We start from the raw sequence: 21,761 nt of genomic DNA, 5'->3' as shown, positions 1-21,761 counted from the left end.
ACAGGCCCTGCATAAGTCAAAGATGTGTAGTGGGTAAGAAGTACTTGTTATGAAAAAAAAAACATTTGTTGTTTGCAGTTTGGAATGGTTGCATGTTTGAGTGTTTGCTGGCAAAGTTTGAGGGGTGACACTTCTGACAGATCTGTAACCATAATACAAAAAAGAACTAACTTCAGAGGGGAGATAGCAGGCAAATAAGAATTAAAGATAAGAATAAAATATATAGCCTGAACGACTGCAAGTTGATTGCAAACTGATTGTATGACTGAATAAATACTACGTACTGCAGCTGCATACGCTTACACAGCCTTGGGAAAAACTGTAAGAAATCACAGACAGTCACACACTATATCTAATCTTTATGGTCATGCTATTTGTCATTGTACTTTGTGTATGTGTATGCCTTGAAATGGTAACGGGGAGACATTAAATAAGCAAGATGTTATCTATTAGGATGCATGTGTGATGTGCTGGATAAAAACTGCAAATGTGGTCAGGAGAGATCATAAAGAGTGTATCTTATAATGACGTTTGAAAAATTTTTGTTGCTTCAGGAATGTCCAAAGTCAGTTTTGTAACACTTCCAGCCTATAGAGTCCCTATCCTGTCACACACACATCATTATCCAGCATTACTTTGAAAAATTACATCTTCTGTGTTCCTTGATAAAATAATTTGGCATGATTTAACATGGCCATTAATTTCTGAAATAGCTATACTGACTGTCAGGTACATGAAAAATGATCGGTTTCACCTTCCCATACAGAGAACCCTATTAATGATTGCTTCTCATTCAGCACGGGGCAGAACGAGCTAATATGGCAGAAGGGATTTTCTGTGTTATACTGTCGTGCCTCTCTCCATTAACAGTGGGAGACCATTGAGAGAGCAGTGACACAATCCTGGGAATAACACACATACACACTCACAAATTTAACATACGTATACGTATTAGGAATAAAGGGAACCTTAACTTCCAAACTTTATTTTAAGCCTACTTAATGATTTTAATATCCTCACACAACTGTACCACAAATTATCACAATTATCCTTTTGGAACCTGCCACCTATTAACTCTGATAGAGTGACACACACCTTATTATGAATCCCAATACAGTTCTGGGCAAGATATGCTCACATGCTCTTTCATGTTGGGTGAGCGGACTTTGTGGCTATCATATCAAGGTGATTTTAAGAAGATCTTAAGTTCTAGCATTAACCAAAATGTTTTGGGAGGGTGCAATAACGCATTAAATAGACAGATATCTATACTGCCTTTAAAGTAATCGAGTTTAGTAGCTAGAGAACAACAACAGAAGCTGCAAAACAGCCCTGAAAAATTGTCATGATTCAACTGATAACCATCTGACAACTTTCTGATATCAGAGGAAACATCCTACTGGCGTAGGGGTAAGATGAGAAATGTCACTTTAAATACCTCCTTAGGTAGCCTTAGGTAAAACACTACAATCTGATGCACTTGTGGCTGAGCCACGGCCTACAGAGCAGCTCAGTTGAATTAACAGCATATTTAAATATTTCAAATAACATCAGACTTTAGACCCCATTAGAGCCCAGAGGAAGCATTAACCAAAATCCCACATGGACCTATTTTTGGCCACAGATGAGGACTCTGCATCAATTCCCACTGACTGTTTGGATCCTTGTTGACCTGAGTTATTCTCAAATGTTTTTGTTTCTGTCAGGCAAACAGATCCCAAGCTGTCATAGCTGACGGTAACACCTCTGTCCCTCCTACGGCTATTTACTGCATCCCACAGGGGTCAGATCTGGGTCACCTTCAATTTTCACTTTCCATTCTTCCTTTAATCCATGAATACAATGTTATCTTCAAATGCAAAGAGACATTGCAAAAGAACACAACAAAAGAACACAACACATAAAAAAGAAAAAAAAAAGGTCATTGCTGTATTTATCCTACACATCAGAATGTGGCTGACAACCAACTTCTTATACCTAAATACATACAAAAGTGAATCATTCATCAGATCAACAACTCGTTTCTTTTTCATTTGCTCTCTATGTCGATGGCAGCAAGATTAACCCTAATCAATCTGTAAAAAAGCACGGTGTTATTTTTGGCTCTAAATTTTCTTTCAACAATTATATCAAAGCATTATCTTAAAAAGCATCTTTACACCTCAGAAATAATCTCCTAAATCATCCATTTCCTCTCCTTTGTGGATGTTAAAAAGTCAATCTAGATCTTTAATCTGTAAATTAGAGCAATGCACAGCCTTCTCTTAACTGGGTTTGGAACCAGCTTTCTGCCCATGTCAGTGACTCAGACACTGTCACTGTCTTTAAGTTAAATCCATCCCTCTATCCATTTTCTAGCTGCTTGTCTGAGTCAGGGTCACAGCAGAAACACAGAGAGAAGAGCAGCCCAAAGCCACTCTGTGGAAAAACCTCATTTCAGATGATTTTTATCTACGATCTGATTGTTTCGTCACTACCCAAAGCTTGTGACCATAAGTGGCGGCTGGAATAAAGATTTATCGACATCTCGGTTTTGGGGTTTAACTCTCTCTTCACCACAGTCCAGTAGAGCGCCTGCATCGCTGCACCACACTGGCAACCAATCTCACAATCTGTCCTACCCTCAGTCATGAATAAGACACACAGCTGTAGCTTAACGTGTGGGTCTGTAAAGCCACTTGAAACTGTAAACAGCGATGCAGGGCTCTAAATAAAACTTTAACTTGTAAGCGAGCAAACCTACAATCTGTCCTACTCAGTGACTGTGCAGCATCACCATCTTTTCTTTTAATTGTATGTATGTCCTTTGTGATTAACCTGTGCTGTTAAGTGCCTCATAAATTAACTTCATTTGATCTGACATTATCATTAAAAGGGTAATCATTCTTTCTAAATCCTCATTACACTCCGTGGGACAGTGTTACTGTATGTCTCATCTCCAAGATAAAAATAAAGGCTATGTCACAGTGACGTTTCTAAAAAAAAAAAATCAATATGGGATCGCTTCAGTTCCTCAAGCCACCACCTTCCTCTACCGTCAAGACCATGTAAAGCAGAGACTACCTAAACAGCTTTATTTTAATAACATGCTCATGAATACTTGCTAAGGAATACTTCTAGTCTTGTTGTTGTAACTTGCACCTGACTTTGTCCTCCACAATCCTAGGACCAATCCGAACCAAACCACTTAACATAGACTGGAAAATGTCTTAAGCCCAGGGTTGGTTAGGTTTAAATTTAAATCCAGTCTTCTAAAAATTTGACTTTTTGGTGCTACAGGATTACATAAAGATGCAGGGGATATGGATGGTAGTGACGATACCTTTTGTGTTTGTCCGATGTGAGGTTCTTCTTGGTGGAGGTGCCCTCCTGTTTCAGGGCCTTTTCCAGGGAGAGTGTTGCATCCCGGATTGGCAGAGGCATCACCAGTGTGTCCTGAGTGACAGGCAGGGTCTCCTCATCCCCTCCCTGTTGGCCCAGGTGCTGCTTGGCATAGTCAAAACCCTGGACTGGCTGGTGGGTGGGGATAGGGTTGCATGAAGGGGGGTGAGAAATTTAAAAGCTTTAAGAGACATGCTAAGCAGGATTGATTTATTTGCACATACCTGTACTCACACAGTCTGGTGGCATGACACAAATGTGCTCTAGACTGACAGAACTGCCACTTATGCAGACATCTCAAAGTGCTCAAACATGTAGCTTTTTAAGAGATGTCCAAAGGATTTAGGGAACATAACTGGGATTACTGCGCCGCAGTGCCTTGAAATTGATAAGCTCTGCTTTAACCAAAGTGCTTTTCATCTTACTTCCAATTCATGTTGAATAAATGAGTCACAGTGGGCAGTGACAAGATGAGATTCGCAGACTTTGACAATAACACTTTAATTAAGTTAAATGTTATAACACACTGGAGGATGCGGGCGAGGGCTCACAATGGGATTCCCCTGTTCAACCACAACCACAAACACTAAAAGATTTAGTTCTCTCTTCACAGTCTCATAAACTGTCAGTCATACACCATTGCCTCAGTGCACCCCAAATATGGTGCAATCAATATGTGTTATTCCCGTGACTAAAGTACATATATTCCCTATTTTTCTCTAACAAACACACACATACACACAAATGCACACACACTAAATGTGTTTTGTGACATAGTTTTCACACTAGATAAAAGCGCTAGCTGGTTTACAGAGTGGAAATTCTCAGAAGGACAAGTGATGAAAGTGTTTGTCCAACAGATACTGAGAGTTTACAATAGATAAACTCATTGTTATGTTCAAATTTGAGAAGGAACTTCCTCTCTCTGAGACCCTTGAGTGTTCAGTTTGTTTCCTCAAACACTTAATGGAAAGGTCCAAATTCAGAAAAAAAGCTCAGCTACTCATGGAGGTCGATGGAAACAATAACATCATTCATTCATTTTAACTGGTATTCACGGAATCAGTGATCACTGTAGGTTTACAGTGGGAACATTTTGAAATACTAAAAATGGCAACTCATCAGCCAATCCCACTTTCATTTTGTGCAGCCACACAACTTTGATCGTACCAGAAAGCTGCAAGAGCTCAAACAGAAAACAACACTGCAATCCCAGAGAAGCCCAGGCAAGACAAATATTGATCTGCTCAACACATGACTGGCAGAGGTAAAACTCTAGCGTATGCATTTTTGATTTTTTTGAGTCTCTACAGCTCGACTACATACCTGACATGACAATTTATAGTTAACATGGCAATCACACCAGCTGCTGTTGAGAGGCTTTGGGAGTTTTACAGTATACATTCTACACTGATATGTACTGTATTATATTTGAATCATAGAGTAATTCATTTTATTGTTTGAAAAGCGTTTCAAAACATGACTGGCTGCTGAGTCTTTCCCAAGTGTTGCTCACCATCAAACTCTAAGAGCAGCTAATATATATATATATATATATATAAACGTCTTCCTCTTCTAAGGGATAAACTGATGGAACTCACATTATTATCACCAGTTCTATTAATTGTGTAATTCGACTTACGGTGCATGCTTTAGTGAATCAACTGTTCAAACAGTTGAACTGAAGTTGCTTTGAAGAGGTTAAACACAGACACATGACAGGCTTCCAGTTGACTGCTAGGTGCGATTTAGAAATAAAGTACCGCTAAACATTATGATTTTTTACAATGTCTTGTTTAGGATGAAATGCCCTGTATAGTCCAATGGGTTAAATGTTTTACTCTATATTTTCATTTATTTATACTGACATGTACCAGTAAAAAGGTAAACTGAATTGAAAAAGCAAGATCAATAGGATTTCCTTACATCAGGATGTGACGATTGTAACATCCTTGAATAAACAATACTGGAAACAATTTTCACTCCTATGGTAGTCAACGCAAAACACATACACACACGCACACACATTCTACTTGAAAATACTTCTCCAAAACAACCACTTCATCCTTGATCAAGCTAAGCCTTTCAAATTTGCCATCTGGAGATTGGTAAAAGAAAAATAATAGCCTTTCAGCCAAGAAAATCATATTGTGAAAGATTTATTATTCCAAAGTGGCACTGTATTCTTAGTTTTCATGAGAGCAGCAGGATGGATAAAAATCTATCATAGGTGTTGGTGTCTGCTGAGAATCCAGGTCAAATCCCTCTGTTGGCACATAGTTAAGCCCTCAAGAAGAACAGGCAGTTCAGTAATGAGAAGAAACAGAGAGGCAGATACCTGGTGGTAATAGCCCACATCTCTCCGATAGGCCATCTGAAAACAAAAGAAACTGTGTTGAAGCACTATTTTAACAACCAGCTTTTTTGACCATCTTTTACTGTAGGTGAATGTGTATTCTGTCTCTGTGAGTGATTGCGTGAGTGTGAGTGCATGTGTGTGTGCCCGAGGTTCAACAGTGAAGACGTTATTATCTCTTCAGTGAAAATCTGTTAGCCATGCAGTGAAACAAATGATGGAGATGTGATACAAAAAAGTAATATAACAGTTCAGCAATCTGCACTCACCAAAATGTCATTCTCACACAAGGCACCCACACACTCATCAGTGCAGATCATCAGCACACACTGACACACACACACTAATAATCTGCATACTCACAAGCTCATACACACCAACCTTACGTAAGGTAGGCAGACAAACAGACAGATAGATAGATACACCTTAGCACGTGGGTTGAGGTTGCCAATGGCATCGGCTTTAAAATCATTCTTGTTCTTCCTGCAGAGAACAGCTGTGATGATGATGATGATGAGTGTTACCACGCCGATGGGGGCCAACACTGCAGCGATGATCCACAGGTTGTTAGGAGGGTTCTTGACCACAGCTGAGAAAAATAAGCACATTTTAATGCAACCATGACATCACATGACACTCCGCATAATCTATGGGCTCTATTTTTGTGAATCAAGGTGCAGACACAGGCGGTGGTACAAGCTCATGGCACATCAGTCTGATGACACATTTTTGGTCATTTTTATGATCTGAAGCACTGGCAGGGTGCACGTGCAAAATAGGTTGGCTCAAATTAGAAGCTACAGATGGAACATACCAGTCCTGCTACCTTCAGATGACCATGGGGATTTAATCAGTCAAAAGGGAAGGCCCTAATGCATCCTACACACAGATGTGGATGGCAGCTACTGGTGAGAATCGGGCCTTAGTGTAACCCGGTACAGACTCTGCCTTGCTGCATTATTATCTAAATCGCTTTAAAATCATATTTTTGATGTGCAAGTCAATGTGTCTGATGGTTGAAGACTTTATACCAAGTGAAACAGGCAAGCATAACATGCATAAAAGGGTTTATATTATATTTGCAGCTCTGCTGTATGTGAATATGCCTCTACCAGTTTGAGCTGTGAGAATAGCCTGTGTCTGTGCAGGGAGTCTGTGGTCTGAGGTGTCAAATGTGCAAGCATATGTTTGGACACCAACACTGATTGCACTGTGCAACCAAATTTGTATCAAAACTTCCCTCTAGTTGCGTCCTACTCATTTTGGCATAAGTGGCATCATGGCAAGCCACAAAATTGCAACATGGATACAGGAGGGGAAAAATGCATTTGTGCCAAACTTTGGTGGCACACAGTCACTGAAAATGAAATGAAAGTGCCAGTCTGAAGCCAGAGCCAGAGTTAGAGTATATGTTAAATGGCATAAATTATGTTTGTGCACATGCATAAGTGTAAGAAGTAGGTGTATGTAATTGCACTGATCATGTTCTAAAATACATAATTTAAAGCCAATATGCCTGGTTCATTTGAGCACAATGCGAAGCCGACATTCTCCTATTAAAACATGCAGATGCATCCGTCACGCCCACGCCAACTACCAGGCAATGCATGAAGCCCAACCTGATGTACAGCGTGCCTGATTCAGCTATTGTTGGCAAAGATCTATACGAGAATGCAGTATGCTCTCTCTTTCTCTCTCTCTCTCCATTGACCAAGCCTGGCTCTCCCTCTCTCTCCCTCTCTCAGCAACAAACAGTACTGCAGCACAAACAAACAATGTCCTGCCTCGAGCATTTCGGAGAGATTAGGAGGCAAAAACCTTTCTCAGCCTTTTCTTCTCTTCCCCTCAACGTGGCGTCACGTCTTCTTTCTAAACTCACCGTGAGTCATGTATTTCTGTCTGCCTGTCTATCTATCCATCTGCCTCTTTGTCAGATGTTACAGGGATGCTGTGCTTACGTTCTGCTTGCAGTTGGACAAAGTAGCCCAGTGTGAGTGCCATGGTCTGAGAATCCACTGTGTTCAGGACCTTGGCAGCCGATGTCCCCAGCAATGGGATGCCATTTTGCTGGACGTAGTAGGTCATCTCTGCTGGGTTCTTTAACCCTGCCACCCTCCGTATGCTCACCATCTGATTGGAAAAGAATAAGGATGAAACAAGTCTGGATGAACTATATTAATAGAATATAAATAGAAAAAACTGCTTCAATTTCAACAAGGAAAGTACTAGCAAATTTGGGAAAATGGGATGTTTCTCAGGCAAAACCATATTTTTAGTTTCAGTCACTTGGGAGAAAATGCACAAGCACCATGGAGGGCCTACTTTGTTAGCAAAACATTCAACCTGTTTTTTTTTTTTTTTTTTGATCAGCAATTAGTACATTATGAGCTGAAGATTCCTTAATTACCAAGGGCTGATAAAAATCATGCTTGTGTGCAGAAATGTGTGCGTGTCTTAGCTTTGAACTTCATAATGAAATATTTATATTGTGAGAAATAAGACCTCATAAACACTGGATTACTGTCTTCATTAGGCTGCTGACTCATAAACACATGTCAGGGCATTAAAGTAAAGACGTCAGAAAAATCATCTACAGTGATTCAGTGTTTTCATTCTGTAATAGCATGCATCGCAGTGCTGAAAGCGTTCACTCTTCCAGAGAGATGATGTCCCCTGTGGGCTGTTGTGCCAATGCTTCTATCATACCTGGACAGTGTAGCTGCCTACAGTGGTAGCTCTCCTGAAACGAGTACCCTGCTGGCCTGCCACCATAAACAGCTCAGCGAGCCTCTGTTCCATTAGACTGGCAAAGCTTTGGTAATGCCCCTCCAGGCTGGAGTTATCCACATCCTGAATCACTGCAGACAGAGATGAGAAAACAGGATGGCCAGATGGATGGACGAGAAATGAATTACAGAGGTAATGTAGGGAAGCAGAGTGACACAAGGAAGGAACAGCAAGAGGGGAAAATTGAAATGGGGGGAAAGAAATGAAATCACACTTTAACACTTTAAAACAGAGGGTTATATAAAGAAGGGTTGTCGGCACACATGGTGCCTGACCAGACAAGTTGTAAAATTGCTTAGAAGTATTTCAACTTGGTAAATGCTGCAAAGTTATGTCATCATCAACAATTTTAATGTGAAATCGACGAGTAAAATGTAACGTAAAACTAGATGCAAAATATTTCAACAAGCTTTCAATCAACATTTAATTTTTTGGCTTTCCTACATTTTCCTGATGATGCCAAGATGCCGTCTACGCTATAGCTTATTTTGCTATAGCTTATCATGTGAACTGTCTACCATCATCTGTGTATTTGTGTAGAACATCAAAGGGCATTTTTTCACTGCAGTCAGTTATGTTGACCAGCAGGCTGAGGCTGCCCTCAGCCACTGCAGCAGGGGAGAGAGTAGCTTTGACTTGGTGCCAAAGAGTCTTTCTCTTTGGGCTGAGCTCAACTGTTGAGGGTGACATTGTGCTTGGTCTGGAGTTTCGTGGTGTTTCTGGAATTCCTTCCTCATTTTGGTGTCTCTGTGCTTCTGGTGGCATGAAGACTGGTTTGAAGACAGGAATGAGGGAAAGCAGTTGTCCATTTTTTTAAACTACTTTTTTGACAACCCCCTTTTCTGTTAAATAAAGTCATTCGCTATTGTTGACATTAAATGTACTGGTTTTTGCTTTATAACTGTGCATGTCTCATATTGAAGGCAATGGTTCTGCAAAATAGAGTTAATCTGATGAGTCAAACAATCTCTCCCATCCAGTCATTGTAGCTACATATGTCATATTAATACAGATCTTAGAGTTGAATTGTGCAGGCCACACAACACAAAATAGTTAACAGTTAATGATTTCTATAAATTGTTAATGCCTTATTATCAGTACTAGCACATCTGATGCTAGGGTCAGACAACGCGACTTCAACCTGATTTTGACCCTTGATCTTATCATGGCCGAGAATTTTCTAGTCATCCCTGAATATGAAGTTTAGGAACAAGTGTTGGACAGTTTTAATTTTGATTTGTTGTCCTAGATGGCCCACAACACACATAAAGACTACCATATAAGAATTTTTAGGGGGGTTGTTGACTGGTGTGACATTTGGATTTACACTAGCCTTATTTTCTGGTGTTACCATACTTAGGTGCAATAACCTATAGTGCAATAACTCTCTATATATTTATATTTATATTTATATTCCTTTCTTTATTTTTCTTGACTAATTGCTCTTTTTACTTTACACTTTGAGTGGGAGTTGTTATTGCAACAAAAAGTAATTTCCCCCTGGGGATCAATAAAGTATTCTGATTCTGATTCTGATTCTGAACCTTGGTGAGTACCTTTCCATGCAGTGAAAATGGGGAGGAAATGTGGACGGCAGAGAGGGACAGTTTATTTGGCCCAGATCAGACCTCGGTACGGGAAGTATAATAGAAGCTCCTTTCCTAAACAAAACAGAACAAAAGGCACAGGCACCTTGAGTCCCTGGTGTGTGTGTGTGTGTGTGTGTGTGTGTGTGTATGTACCCTTACACATTATCTTACTAATGCTCCCCCAGGTCATTGGTTTGAGTGACAATGTAGTCTTAATTAGTTATGTTTAGTAAGGGTTAAAAAGCAATAATCCTGGTTGTACATCTTGTTCAGAGTGAGTAAATCCCATTATCAAGGGAATGACCTTGAAGTGACTAGGCCTCTCATCCCAGTAAGTGCAGGATTAAGAGCCTATAGAGTCTGATCTAAAAGGCCTATACATTACATAGCAGAGTGAGTGCCCTTGAACATTCAGAGATGTGTTCAAACTGGACTGTACATGTCTTCACACTTAAAGCCAACACTGCCAAACGACATCAAAAACCCAAAATTCACATATGAAATTACTGCTATAAACCTGGACACTGATATAGGTACAAGGTTTCTCACAGAACAGTCTCGACTCAAAGGATACAAAGGATGGCCACGCAGACTCTTCTGAAGATGGATTTCCCCTTTAATGCAATTATCAAGAAATATGTACAGCACTGATTGTGCTTTCAGGGGTAATGGTTCAACAATCAATACCACACAAACCATATCAATAAATTCATGTTAGCTGCATGTGCACAACAAGAGCAGTCATGTGCTTTGTGATCAATCACTAACATCCTGTTCAGACTGGTGTGACATTTAGTAGCAAGGATGCCTTGATGGAAAGCAACATATTCAAAGCCATGCTGCAAAAAACAATTAACAAAGTAATTGCAACAGTACAGAATCCAGAGTGATTTTCTTTATCTTCTGATATGGATGTATAATCGTTATGCAGTATATCATGTCATATAATAAAAGTTATACATCTCTCAAAATTTAATAAAAAGATGGGAAACTGATATTCCTACCTGTGATGACCCAGAAGTCTCTGGTAGCAATGGAGGTGTTCAGATTGTGGTACTCTAGTGCTGTAAAGACAAGAAAACAAACGTTCCCCTTTCTCATTATAAAGCATCAATCTTTGTACTAGCAAACCATCAGTCTTCGCCCAAAACTGTATTGTTTATCATTCATAGTCTTTTTATGTAACAAACTACTACTATGCTTGAAGCAATCTAGATGTAACCAAATCAAGTTGTGCCTTGAAAATCAATTGGCAAAGAAAAAGACAGGACTGTGTTTATACTCAGGCAATGTGTGCAATTTCGGACTCATTTTAGATAGCCCACCGCCTCGTGGACACTTTTGATGAATGCTTTATTTTTCAGTGCACTAGAGCACCAAGGAGGGACAGGATTGGAGGAACATTGGGATGTGTGAGCAAGTGAGAGAGAGAGAGTGACAAATGTGACTCATTCAGAGACTGCAGACCACCTGTCTCATGTTGATGTGGTGGTGAGGGGTGGGGTGGTTGTTCAGCCATCAGCATCGAAACATTTTGTACACATCACAAACTCAAGCAGGAGGTTCCTGTTGAGCAGGAGATTGCTGTGTGAAGGCCACAGGTGAGGTGAGCTGGTTATCAGTCACATGTATTGAACCCCTGATTGCCTTTATTGGTGTCTTAGGGCCTATTAACCTCACATAAAGGGCAATAATGTCCACCTTAAGAGATTTGTACTTTTTCAGATCCTAGCTTTGTTAGAAAATGTAAAGCCTCGTGTTGACCTATATGCTGTGGCCTCAACTCTGCAAATTATGTTCCATCACAACCCAAGAACGCCTGTCTGGGCAACACAAACAGGCAAGAGGTGTCCCCTGTCTGCATGTGTAAGAGAGCAGGCCCAAGAACCACTGTTATTTGAATAATATAGGTATACTAGATGAGGCAAATCTAACATTCATAATGCACATATCCAATATAAGCATTGGACTACAGGAGTTTTTACCTATATTATTCTGAAATTTCATTCTCCCCAGACTATCATCTCACCACATACAGCAATTCCTCTCGTCATTGTTCATTCAGTAAATCCTGGCTGCTCATAGACTAAATAAAGAGACGCCACCATACCCCTTAACTCCATCAACAAAGGTAATTTCACATTGCCAGTGAAAATAAATGAAGATACACAAACCTGTAACGAGTTTTATAAGTTTTGTCTCATTCCTTACCTATGCGGTTGATATATATTTCTATTATAATGCTCTCTGTAAAGGGTATTAGGAGGAATTTGGAGCCCTAGCACAACTTCTTGCTTATCAATAATGTTGACTGGTAGTCCTGTCTCGCCACAATCTTACCTAGCTCCTTTCTAATAAGCCACAGAAATACGGTTGTGAATAGCACCAGTGTGGAAAGCATTTAAAACATACTCAAATGCACCCAAGGTAAGCTGCTTTGCTTTTTATGCTCTGGGGTTCCAGGGCTGTTTTGTGCAAACTGAAGAGGGATCCTGTTACTTATTAGTTTGGTGGCAGTCTATTCAGAGCTGCAGGTGTCCAGTATGAATAATGGATTGTGCTGAGAAAGGACTCAACAACAATTAACATTACTGGTAAACAGAAACTGGGTGCAGGGATCCAAAAACCTTTAAGTGATTTGACACAAAATTCATCATATTAAAGAGGGAAGGGGGGTTGAGGATTTCGTCTCTCATGCAAATAACTTTACTCCTTTTAAGAATGCAGAGGGTTTCACATTAACGATAATTTCACACCAAGCGTAATGTTTTGCATGTCTAAACGGTGGCCTACATTAGTTAGCTATAGCTTAAGCTTTTAAATATCTTAAACATTCCCTTTTGAAATGCATTTAACATTTATATTACATTTACATAATTTATTAGCACTGTGTGTGCGTAGTCATACACATTACACTCAATGCAATGAATGCAATGCATTGAATGCAACAGCTTGGCCATGAATTCTACCTTTTAATAAAGTTTATAATGTTCAGTTTTTGTTGACATTGTGGAGAATGTGTCAGTTTAATTCTATGTTTATTATTGAGGTTGTAGTTTGCAGAGGTCTTGTACTGGACTACATTATACTGAGTTGGTGTTTCTATTTTTTTGTCCTCACTATTTATATACAATGAGGGGCACAGAACAGTAGAAACACCTCTAATAAAATGCAGTCCAGCACAACAGCACCACGAACTATGAGCTCAATGCCAACCAAAGAATTGAATGAACACCTCTATTACTGTGACAAAAAGAAAATCTGAGTATTGTAGGTATCAGAAAAGTAAACTTTATGGCAGAACAGTTGTACTGAATTGTATTAGACTGTGCAGGTGTACCTGATAAAGTAGCCGCTGAGTGTATTTCCCAATTTAATAATAACCTCTTGCATTCACCAGAGTCATACAGTTGAGCAGATTTGGCCTGATGAGAACAATAGCATCAGTTACCCTACAACAGAAGACCTGATCAAAAAATCCTCCACATGGATAACAACACGGTCAGATACTGCCTGCCAAACCTGACTGGTTAACTCCATCAGCTTGGCATACTTGAGTAGCAAAAGCCTGGAATGAGCACAGATTTCCTAGTACGTTGAGCTAGTCAAAAGAGAAAAATCTTCACAAGCACTTGGCATTTTATGAATATGTTAATGCATTTTTATTGATGTAACACTACAACTATTTTAGAGGAAAAGGAATGCTGAATCCCATCACCAGGGTACAGCGTGGATGTGCTTAAAAAATAAAATAAAACAAAGTAAAATTAAAAAATTTAAAAAAAAAATCCACAAGAGCTTTTTCCCCACACCCTGAAGCACAGACTCCAACATGGAGAGACATTTATATGGTGCTTTGTTTTTCTTGTCTGCCAACAGACTAGAAACATAGCCTGAACAACACCGGCCTCACATCCATCCATTCACACCTACATTCATACACTGATGGCGGAGGAGCAGCTCGTACTGTGTCTGCCTGGTCTTCTGCCAAACTGCTGGTTGATCTGTGACCAGATGCCAGCTCACACAGTTGTTTGATGTTGTAAGTTACACGGTGAAGGCCCAGGGAAGCCAGCAACCATCGCTTCAGTCTCTGGTAATGACTCACACACATTATAACTCTCTGTTCACAAAATATTCCCTTGTTATTTTGCGCTTGCTGGCAAAGACATTGCAGGCATTCTGCTGACAGGAGATGGAACATAAAAGGTTAAATATGATGCAAAATCATTTAGAGTCTGATTATACATATTAGGGCTATATGCTATTTTATGAAAACTATTTTTGGATTTTTAGTAGAATTACATTGCTTAGAATTCTTGCATGGACATTGAGAAGACAAATCTAACCAGCGTTGCACCATGGTGGCAAAACTGGAGAAAAATTGAAGATAAAACAAAATGCAATAAAATAAAAATGAAAATAAATAAATACCCATACTGCCACAATACTACTCCACCCTCATCACCTCTCAGGAAGGTCACCCCAAAACACTGTTCACCACCATAAACCGCCTACTTCGCCCCCCTGCTGACTCCCAACCCCCGGATGCTGCCAGCCTCTGCTCCAGGTTCCTGGACTTCTTTAAGGCCAAAGTGGAGTCCATCCACCACCAACTACGAGGCCATGCCCTCCACCCACAACAGCCCCAGGCTGCTCCTCCCCCCACAATGTGCCCACCTCAGTGTTGCCTCTCATCCTTCTCCCCTGTTGATGCTCCCATTATTACTGAACTGGTCACCAAGTCCAAAGCCTCCACCTGCTCCCTGGATCCCTTGCCCACTCCCCTGGTCAAAGCCTGCCTGCCCACAATATGCCCCCTCCTGGTAGACATCATCAATCTCTCCCTCACCTCCGGATCTGTACCCTCCTGTTTCAAAACGGCCTCTGTTACTCCCATCCTCAAGAAGCCTGGTCTAGACCCCGACGACTTTAATAACTATCAGCCCATCTCCAACCTTCCCTTCATCAGCAAAATTCTGGAAAGAGCAGTCGCCGCCCAACTCCACCAGCACATGTCCGACCATGAGCTCTTTGAAACCCTCCAATCTGCCTACAGACCCCACCATAGCACTGAAACCGCCCTCGTAAAAATTACCAATGACCTCCTCATTGCTGCTGACTCTGGCCATGTCAGCCTACTCATCCTTCTTGACCTCTCTGCCGCCTTTGACACTGTCTCTCACTCCATCCTCCTCAACCGCCTCTCCGACCTCATTGGCCTCACTGGTACTGCCCTCTCCTGGTTTCATTCATACCTCACCAATAGGACACAGTTTGTCACCATCAACCGCTCCAGCTCCCCCCCCGCCCCAGTCAATCAAGGTGTGCCTCAAGGTTCTGTCCTTGGACCCCTTCTTTTTTCAATCTATATGCTTCCCCTAGGTCAGATCATTCGCCATCACGGTCTCAATTTTCACTGCTACGCTGATGACACTCAACTTTACCTTAGCACCACCCCTTCCACTCAGCTTCCCCCCCAGTCTCTTATCAGCTGCCTTCACGAAATTAAATCATGGATGTCATCAAATCTCCTCAAGCTCAACAGCAAGAAAACCGAGCTCTTGGTTGTGGCACCCAAGGCACTGCTCCGGAAGGTTGGGGATTTCCTTCTCCAGGTTGATGGCTGTTCCATCTCCCCATCCCCTGAAGTCCGCAACCTCGGCGTCATTCTGGACTCCACCCTTTCATTCCGTTCACATGTCAAATCCGTCACCAAATCTGCCTTTTTTCACCTCAAAAACATTTCTAGACTCCGGCCATCGCTCACTGACACCGTTGCTGAGACCCTCATCCATGCTTTCATCACCACCCGCCTGGACTATTGCAATGGAGTCCTGTTTGGGGCAACCTGTAAGACCCTGGACAGGCTCCAGTATGTCCAGAACTCAGCTGCCAGGGTTCTCACCCACACCAAACCCTGGCAGCACATTACCCCCACTCTCATCCACCTTCACTGGCTCCCGGTGAAATTCCGCATCACCTATAAAATCCTCCTCCTCACCTACAAATCCCTCCATTCCCTGGCCCCCCGGTACCTATCTGACCTCCTTCACCTTCACACTTCATCCAGGAGTCTTCGGTCCACAGGCATCGGCCTGCTCGTGGTCCCTCGCACCTGCCGACGCACCTTTGGGGACAGAGCTTTCAGCATTGCTGCCCCCACCCTCTGGAACTCTCTCCCCTCTGAGATACGTCTCACCCCTACCCTGGACTCATTCAAATCTGCTCTCAAAAAGCATCTATTCAGTCTGGCCTTTGGTCCGTGTTAGCTGGGCTAGTTTTTCTCTTTAGTTTTCTCTTTTGCTTACTTGTGATGTCTGTTAGTTCTGTCTGTCTGTTTTTGTTTGATTTCTTGTGCTTTGTAAAGCGTCCTTGGGTGTTTTGAAAGGCGCTATATAAATCAAAGTTATTATTATTATTATTATTAAAATACTGTGACAGGATATTTGAACAATATTTCCTAATCTTACTTCATAGTTTTTTATTAAAAATGCTTAGGTCTGATATAGATTATTAACAACTACATCTGACTTTTGTTCACTCTGAAGTAAGTATTTCATCACTCCAATCATCAGTGAGAATCATACAATCCTTACTGCCAACTGCCTGCTGGATTTCCTCATGATGTCTTGTATAGTAGCATCAGATGCCTGTACTGTACTCAATTTGCCATTCAACAATATAGCAATGTATATAGATTTGTAATACAAGAGGAATGTGAGATGAGTATTGCATATAGTGTTACTATTGTTTCCAGCGGGTTTGTTTTATTAAAAACTACTCACCAAACTGACTAAGAAATCAGGCTACATATGTATATTAGGCCTAATGTGACTCAAGAGACACCTGACAGAATAGCATAGGTTATTACAAAGCATTTTACTAAAATGGAAGCTTAATTTGGTCATACTGGTTAATGATTAGGATTATAGACGAACAAATCATTTTGATACAGCCTACAAGTATCAACATATCAACCACAATTTGCCTTGGATGAGCTCGTGTATATAAAGTATTAAAATATCATATTGCAGACCAGCTACATAGTTTTAAATTGGAAAGTTAGCACCAGCCAAATGCATGTCATGTTGAGCTATGGCTTGTACATTTATACCCTTTGGGTCATAACCAAACAATATTCTCGGATATGGTTCAGTTAATTCAAATATATCATTTTGACTGGTAAAATAAAGTGACCGATGTATTATGCAAAATCTGTAATAGAAAAGACATGAACTTAACAGTGAAAGCGTCTGCCCTCATCTCTTATCTTAGTTAAATAGTGAAGAAAGAGCCAACTCTTAATATTACCTCTGAAAGGTGCAAGCCGTGGTAGCACTTAGAGGAGCAGAGATAATCACTGCAGGTGAATCAAGACACGTTTATTTACATAATTAAAATAATCAATAAAAGTATTGTCTGTAACAAGAAAATACTCCCATTTCAATGTATGAAATATTTTAGAAAAGGCCCCGATCCTGTTATTGTGATGGGTTTTTTTTTAGTTTTTTTTTTTTTTTGCATAAACAACAAGAAATAAACACACAATTATTTTTCTAGTTTATGTGTTAAAAAACGAAAATCTATTAATTGTGTTTTCAGCTCTTATTGAATTGTCTACAAGCTAGAAAAAAAAATATTCAATAATTTTAAAATTACTGTCACTGTGACACCTTCCCTTTATCATTTCAACCACAGGGAACACAATAACCAAATATTTGCTATTTGGGGAAGTAGCGTGTGTAATTCTTCTGCCAGTTTTATGGAAACCTCTGAAACTTCTTGCGAGCAAAAGAATAGTTTACAGTTTGGTGCATTTTCGGCGGCAAAAACCTCAGCTCAGAGTCTCATTATCACAGCGTGTCAGATGGATACAGCAGCAAGGAGAGCTTCCAGCTGCTTGTGCTCTGGGTGCCTCTGTGTTCTCTTACATCTATTTCCTGCCTGATTAAGCTCTTGTGCTGGAGGCTGGTGCAGTGTTTGGGGGAATGCTGTATCACTGGTCTATGAAAGCAGACTCGCTTCTGCAATGGATACTCAGGCATGACAGGAGAGAGCATGCAAGGGGGAGTGGGGGGAATAAGAACCAAGAGAAACAGTGAGGGTCTTAGCATGTTAATAGCTAGCGCTGCAGGGCTGTCAGCAAAATCAGTGTAATACTGTCCAGCAGTTTCAATCATGTAAAACACTAATCTGTGATGAGATTTCCACTGTTGTGTGGTGGAGAGCCTAAAGGGGATACAGACCAGAACAGTCTCTATCAATCTGACAAGTGTTTGGAAGCACCAAGAAGAATAAAAGTCCAAATCATCAACTTAAAACTTTAATCAAACTATTGCCTGACATATTTTGACAAACTGATGCATCACAGCTAGGATCATGGTTTTGTTTCCAACCACAAAGTCGACTTTTCACAGAGCAAACACAGACATTTTGTCTGAAGTACAGTCTCACACATCTGCCCAAATGTCCTCGCTCATACTCCCTCAACTGAGAGAAACTGTTTAAGGACAAAGAGTGGGTAGAAGGCAACCAAGCCACTGGAAAAGATGGACGAACATGGAATACCACAAGCTGCAAACAGCAGCATTGGAGCGTGTGAGAGATTCTGGGCCTTTTCTGTCAGAGCACAGCCCAAGGTGTTATGAGAATCCCCCCACTGTTAATTATTTACTGCGATAATTGGCTTTGAAGTGAGGAGCCAGCCGCTGCCAACATATGCCAGGGCCTGCTCACACCTCCCATGACCAGTGTAATATTGTTAATGGCAGGGGTACAAGACAAACAGGGGAAACTCACTGTCATGCACTCTGCCGTTGCTCCCGTTCCCCTCCTGCTCTTACATTATTTCCCCTCCTTGTCAGCCTCTGCTCTTTGATCCTCTGACACTATGGGCTCTATCTTGTGCCACCCGCTACCCGCTGCTACTACCCGCTACCCGCAAATTGCGGATTTAGGAACTTCCGCTATCCCTAAACGGTATCTTGCGCCCACGCTACCCGCTATCCGTTATGCCGACTCCGTCATTTGCGCCTGGAGGTGTGTCCGTGGGCGTGTTTCATGCGCTATCCCTAAAGTTGCTATCTTGTGCACACGGATAAAGTTTGGGCTGTTACGAGAGCGCGTCCAGGCGGCTTCAATGCACACCCCGACGGAGCCTCGCCACGCACACGGTCGGACTGATACCGGGACGCCGCCGGAATGGACTGAGTATATTACTCATATAGACTGTTTAGAGGAAAGACTGTTTTAATTGGACACTTACGCCAGCACGTTTTATTGTTTTATCATAAGCCAGCAGCTGTGCTATATTTTTATTTTTAATATTTTATTTGCCCAATCTACCTTGTCAATAAATTAGTTTACACATAGTTCCACCTCTGCCTCTTGTGTGTGTGTGGTGTGGCCCGGGGATTTTACTTAATCAGTACAACCTTGTGACACGTCCACTTGGACACATGTGGCTCCACCTCCCGAATTAACTCGCCTATAATATAATATATAATATGTATATAGCCAACTTGCATTAGCCTCAGTAGAAGCCTCTCTCTCTGCCTCTTGCTCCTTCACCCACTCCGTCTCATCCTGCCCCCCACCTCTCCAACCTGCTCATGTATAATTTGTCTTTCCAACTTAATTCATTCACAACATTTAAGCTTAAACTTACAGCTCATTACCGGAGATTCTGCTCCTCTCAACTCAAGCACTGCACAGCATAAACCAAAGCTGTCATCTGCCTGCATCTTTAAGACACCAAGTTGTTCCAGATGGTCTGTCCGTGTCTCTGCATGACTCCTCACTTCTCAATTCAGCTAAAAATTGGCACTTCAGGTACACTCTGTGTGGTTGGGGTTGATCTGTAAGCCACGTGCATACTCAGGGGAGGAATGAAGAGGGAAAAAGTAAAGAAGCACTTTCAAGGTTAAACCATAAGATTGACTTTACTGTCACACTAGTTTTCCTTTGTTTTCCCACCCTGTTAGTGATTAAAAAGTGCTATCTAAAAAAATGTGTTCACACATGACATGATAGCCCCAGATAAATGAGGTAAGGACAATGGTACATTTAATGTGTGTGACATGGAAGACTACTTGTTATTTTAGAAAGGCAGATGTGAAGCTCCTGTGGCCTGGTGCCAAGTTTATGCTACTATTATTAATATGCATATTAATCTCATGCCATGCTCAGATAGGTAATAGCTCCCTTGTGTCAGAGTCTGTCCAATTTCTAGACATTTTTTAAGACAAAATGTGCTCACTGTGCAGTTTTTCAAACTTTCAGCTCCCCTGCTCCAAGCAAATACTTGCTATGAACAAACTGCACAATGAAAGAGAACAAAATCTCAAGTGATTGGTTCACTTGCTCTACATGAAGGCATATTATGTAAGACTGTTGTAGCTTTTTGTGTGCTTGACCTGGAAGTCTTACAGCCTTTGCTCACACTAGGATCATGAAGGAATAATTTCACTAGGTCTTCAGGGAGCAACTTTCCCGAAAGATCGACTTCAGCTTCCATTCACACATGACCCGGCAGAACATTTCTGGGTGAGGCTGCATGTGTGGAGGCGCTTGAAACCCTACCAGCTCCTGGAGCGCTGGTCTGTTGCTGATGCTGTTTTCTGACTTCCCTGAAGGTTTTTCTGAAGGTTGAGGAATATTTTTTCCTTCAGGGATCAATAAAGTATCACAAAAAAAGATGTCTAATTAGACCTGTGTGTTTTGCATCCGTCCTGTCCCTCCACTGAACAGTACATTACATTTCCCAGTTAAAGTGGGTAAGTTTACAGACCGTCCACTGGGACTCTGCTGGGATCGCTGTTTAGTCTCCCACTGATTCCCTGTCACTCCTCATTTGTTTTTCTGTGTGTAACTCCAACAGAGAAGTCTCCCTCATTGGAGGCTGTGATGAAAGAGAAGGGCTTAGTTGTGGCTTTGCATCAGCTGTCTTTTAGTGACTCAATCAATCATTAAAAAAAAACAAAAACAAAAAAAAAAACAACTATGACTAAGGAAGACAGAACAGGCACAAACATCCAATTACTCAAAAACTGGATGTCACTCAGGCTTGAAGCTTAAATTCTGTGTTCCCTCAGTGCCTCGGTAGACCTTCTAAGAGACTCCAGTTTACATCGATGCTACAAACGATTAGGAGACATGAACCACTCTGACTACATTACCTGGAATTGAGTTTCTAACATAGAAGGGGATTATCCCTTCCTAATAAGATTATGAGAACTAGTATTAATTAATTGTTTCTCTATGTTTTGATCAAACAATATTAATGAGTGTGACACAAACAGCCTGAAAACAGCCGCTGAATCTGAGATGGTACCCCTGAGGGCCGTCGGGTGGCAACTGTAGTGCAGTTTTAGTGCTGAACATCCCTGATTGGTTAAACGTATGATGCAAGCAGCGCCAAAGTGTCATCCCTGCCATTCAATACAGTTTATTGGCTTTGAGTGTGATCTTTTTGATTTTGTGATTGTATCATTTGATTCATTTTACTACTTTTATAAGTAAATGCTGGGAATATGAAAAAAAAAATGTTGGTTGCCATTTTGCAACTGCAAGTCATGTCACAGATGATCTCTGTTATTCTATGTAAAAGCAGTTTCCTTTATTCAGCTCTTGCTTTTGTATCATCC

The 21,761-nt window shown here is 41.1% G+C and overlaps 1 protein-coding gene across 1 annotated transcript in view; it reads right to left on the bottom strand.

The window, feature by feature from the left end:
* kiaa1549lb (KIAA1549-like b) overlaps window positions 1-21,761 on the bottom strand; it is a 74,735-nt gene that overhangs the window by 14,177 nt on the left and 38,797 nt on the right. The window contains exons 8-13 of the mRNA XM_030076232.1: window positions 11,118-11,177; window positions 8,444-8,595; window positions 7,696-7,867; window positions 6,163-6,326; window positions 5,720-5,755; window positions 3,323-3,513 (exon numbers count right to left, since the gene is read on the bottom strand). Of these exons, the coding sequence (XP_029932092.1) occupies window positions 3,323-3,513; window positions 5,720-5,755; window positions 6,163-6,326; window positions 7,696-7,867; window positions 8,444-8,595; window positions 11,118-11,177 (775 nt within the window). The remainder of the gene's footprint in view (window positions 1-3,322; window positions 3,514-5,719; window positions 5,756-6,162; window positions 6,327-7,695; window positions 7,868-8,443; window positions 8,596-11,117; window positions 11,178-21,761) is intronic.

This window comes from Myripristis murdjan, chromosome 3, assembly GCF_902150065.1.
Source record: "Myripristis murdjan chromosome 3, fMyrMur1.1, whole genome shotgun sequence".
Lineage (NCBI taxonomy): Eukaryota > Metazoa > Chordata > Actinopteri > Holocentriformes > Holocentridae > Myripristis > Myripristis murdjan.
Note: the sequence above shows the minus strand (reverse complement) of the source record. Positions and strands in the feature narration are given on the sequence as shown.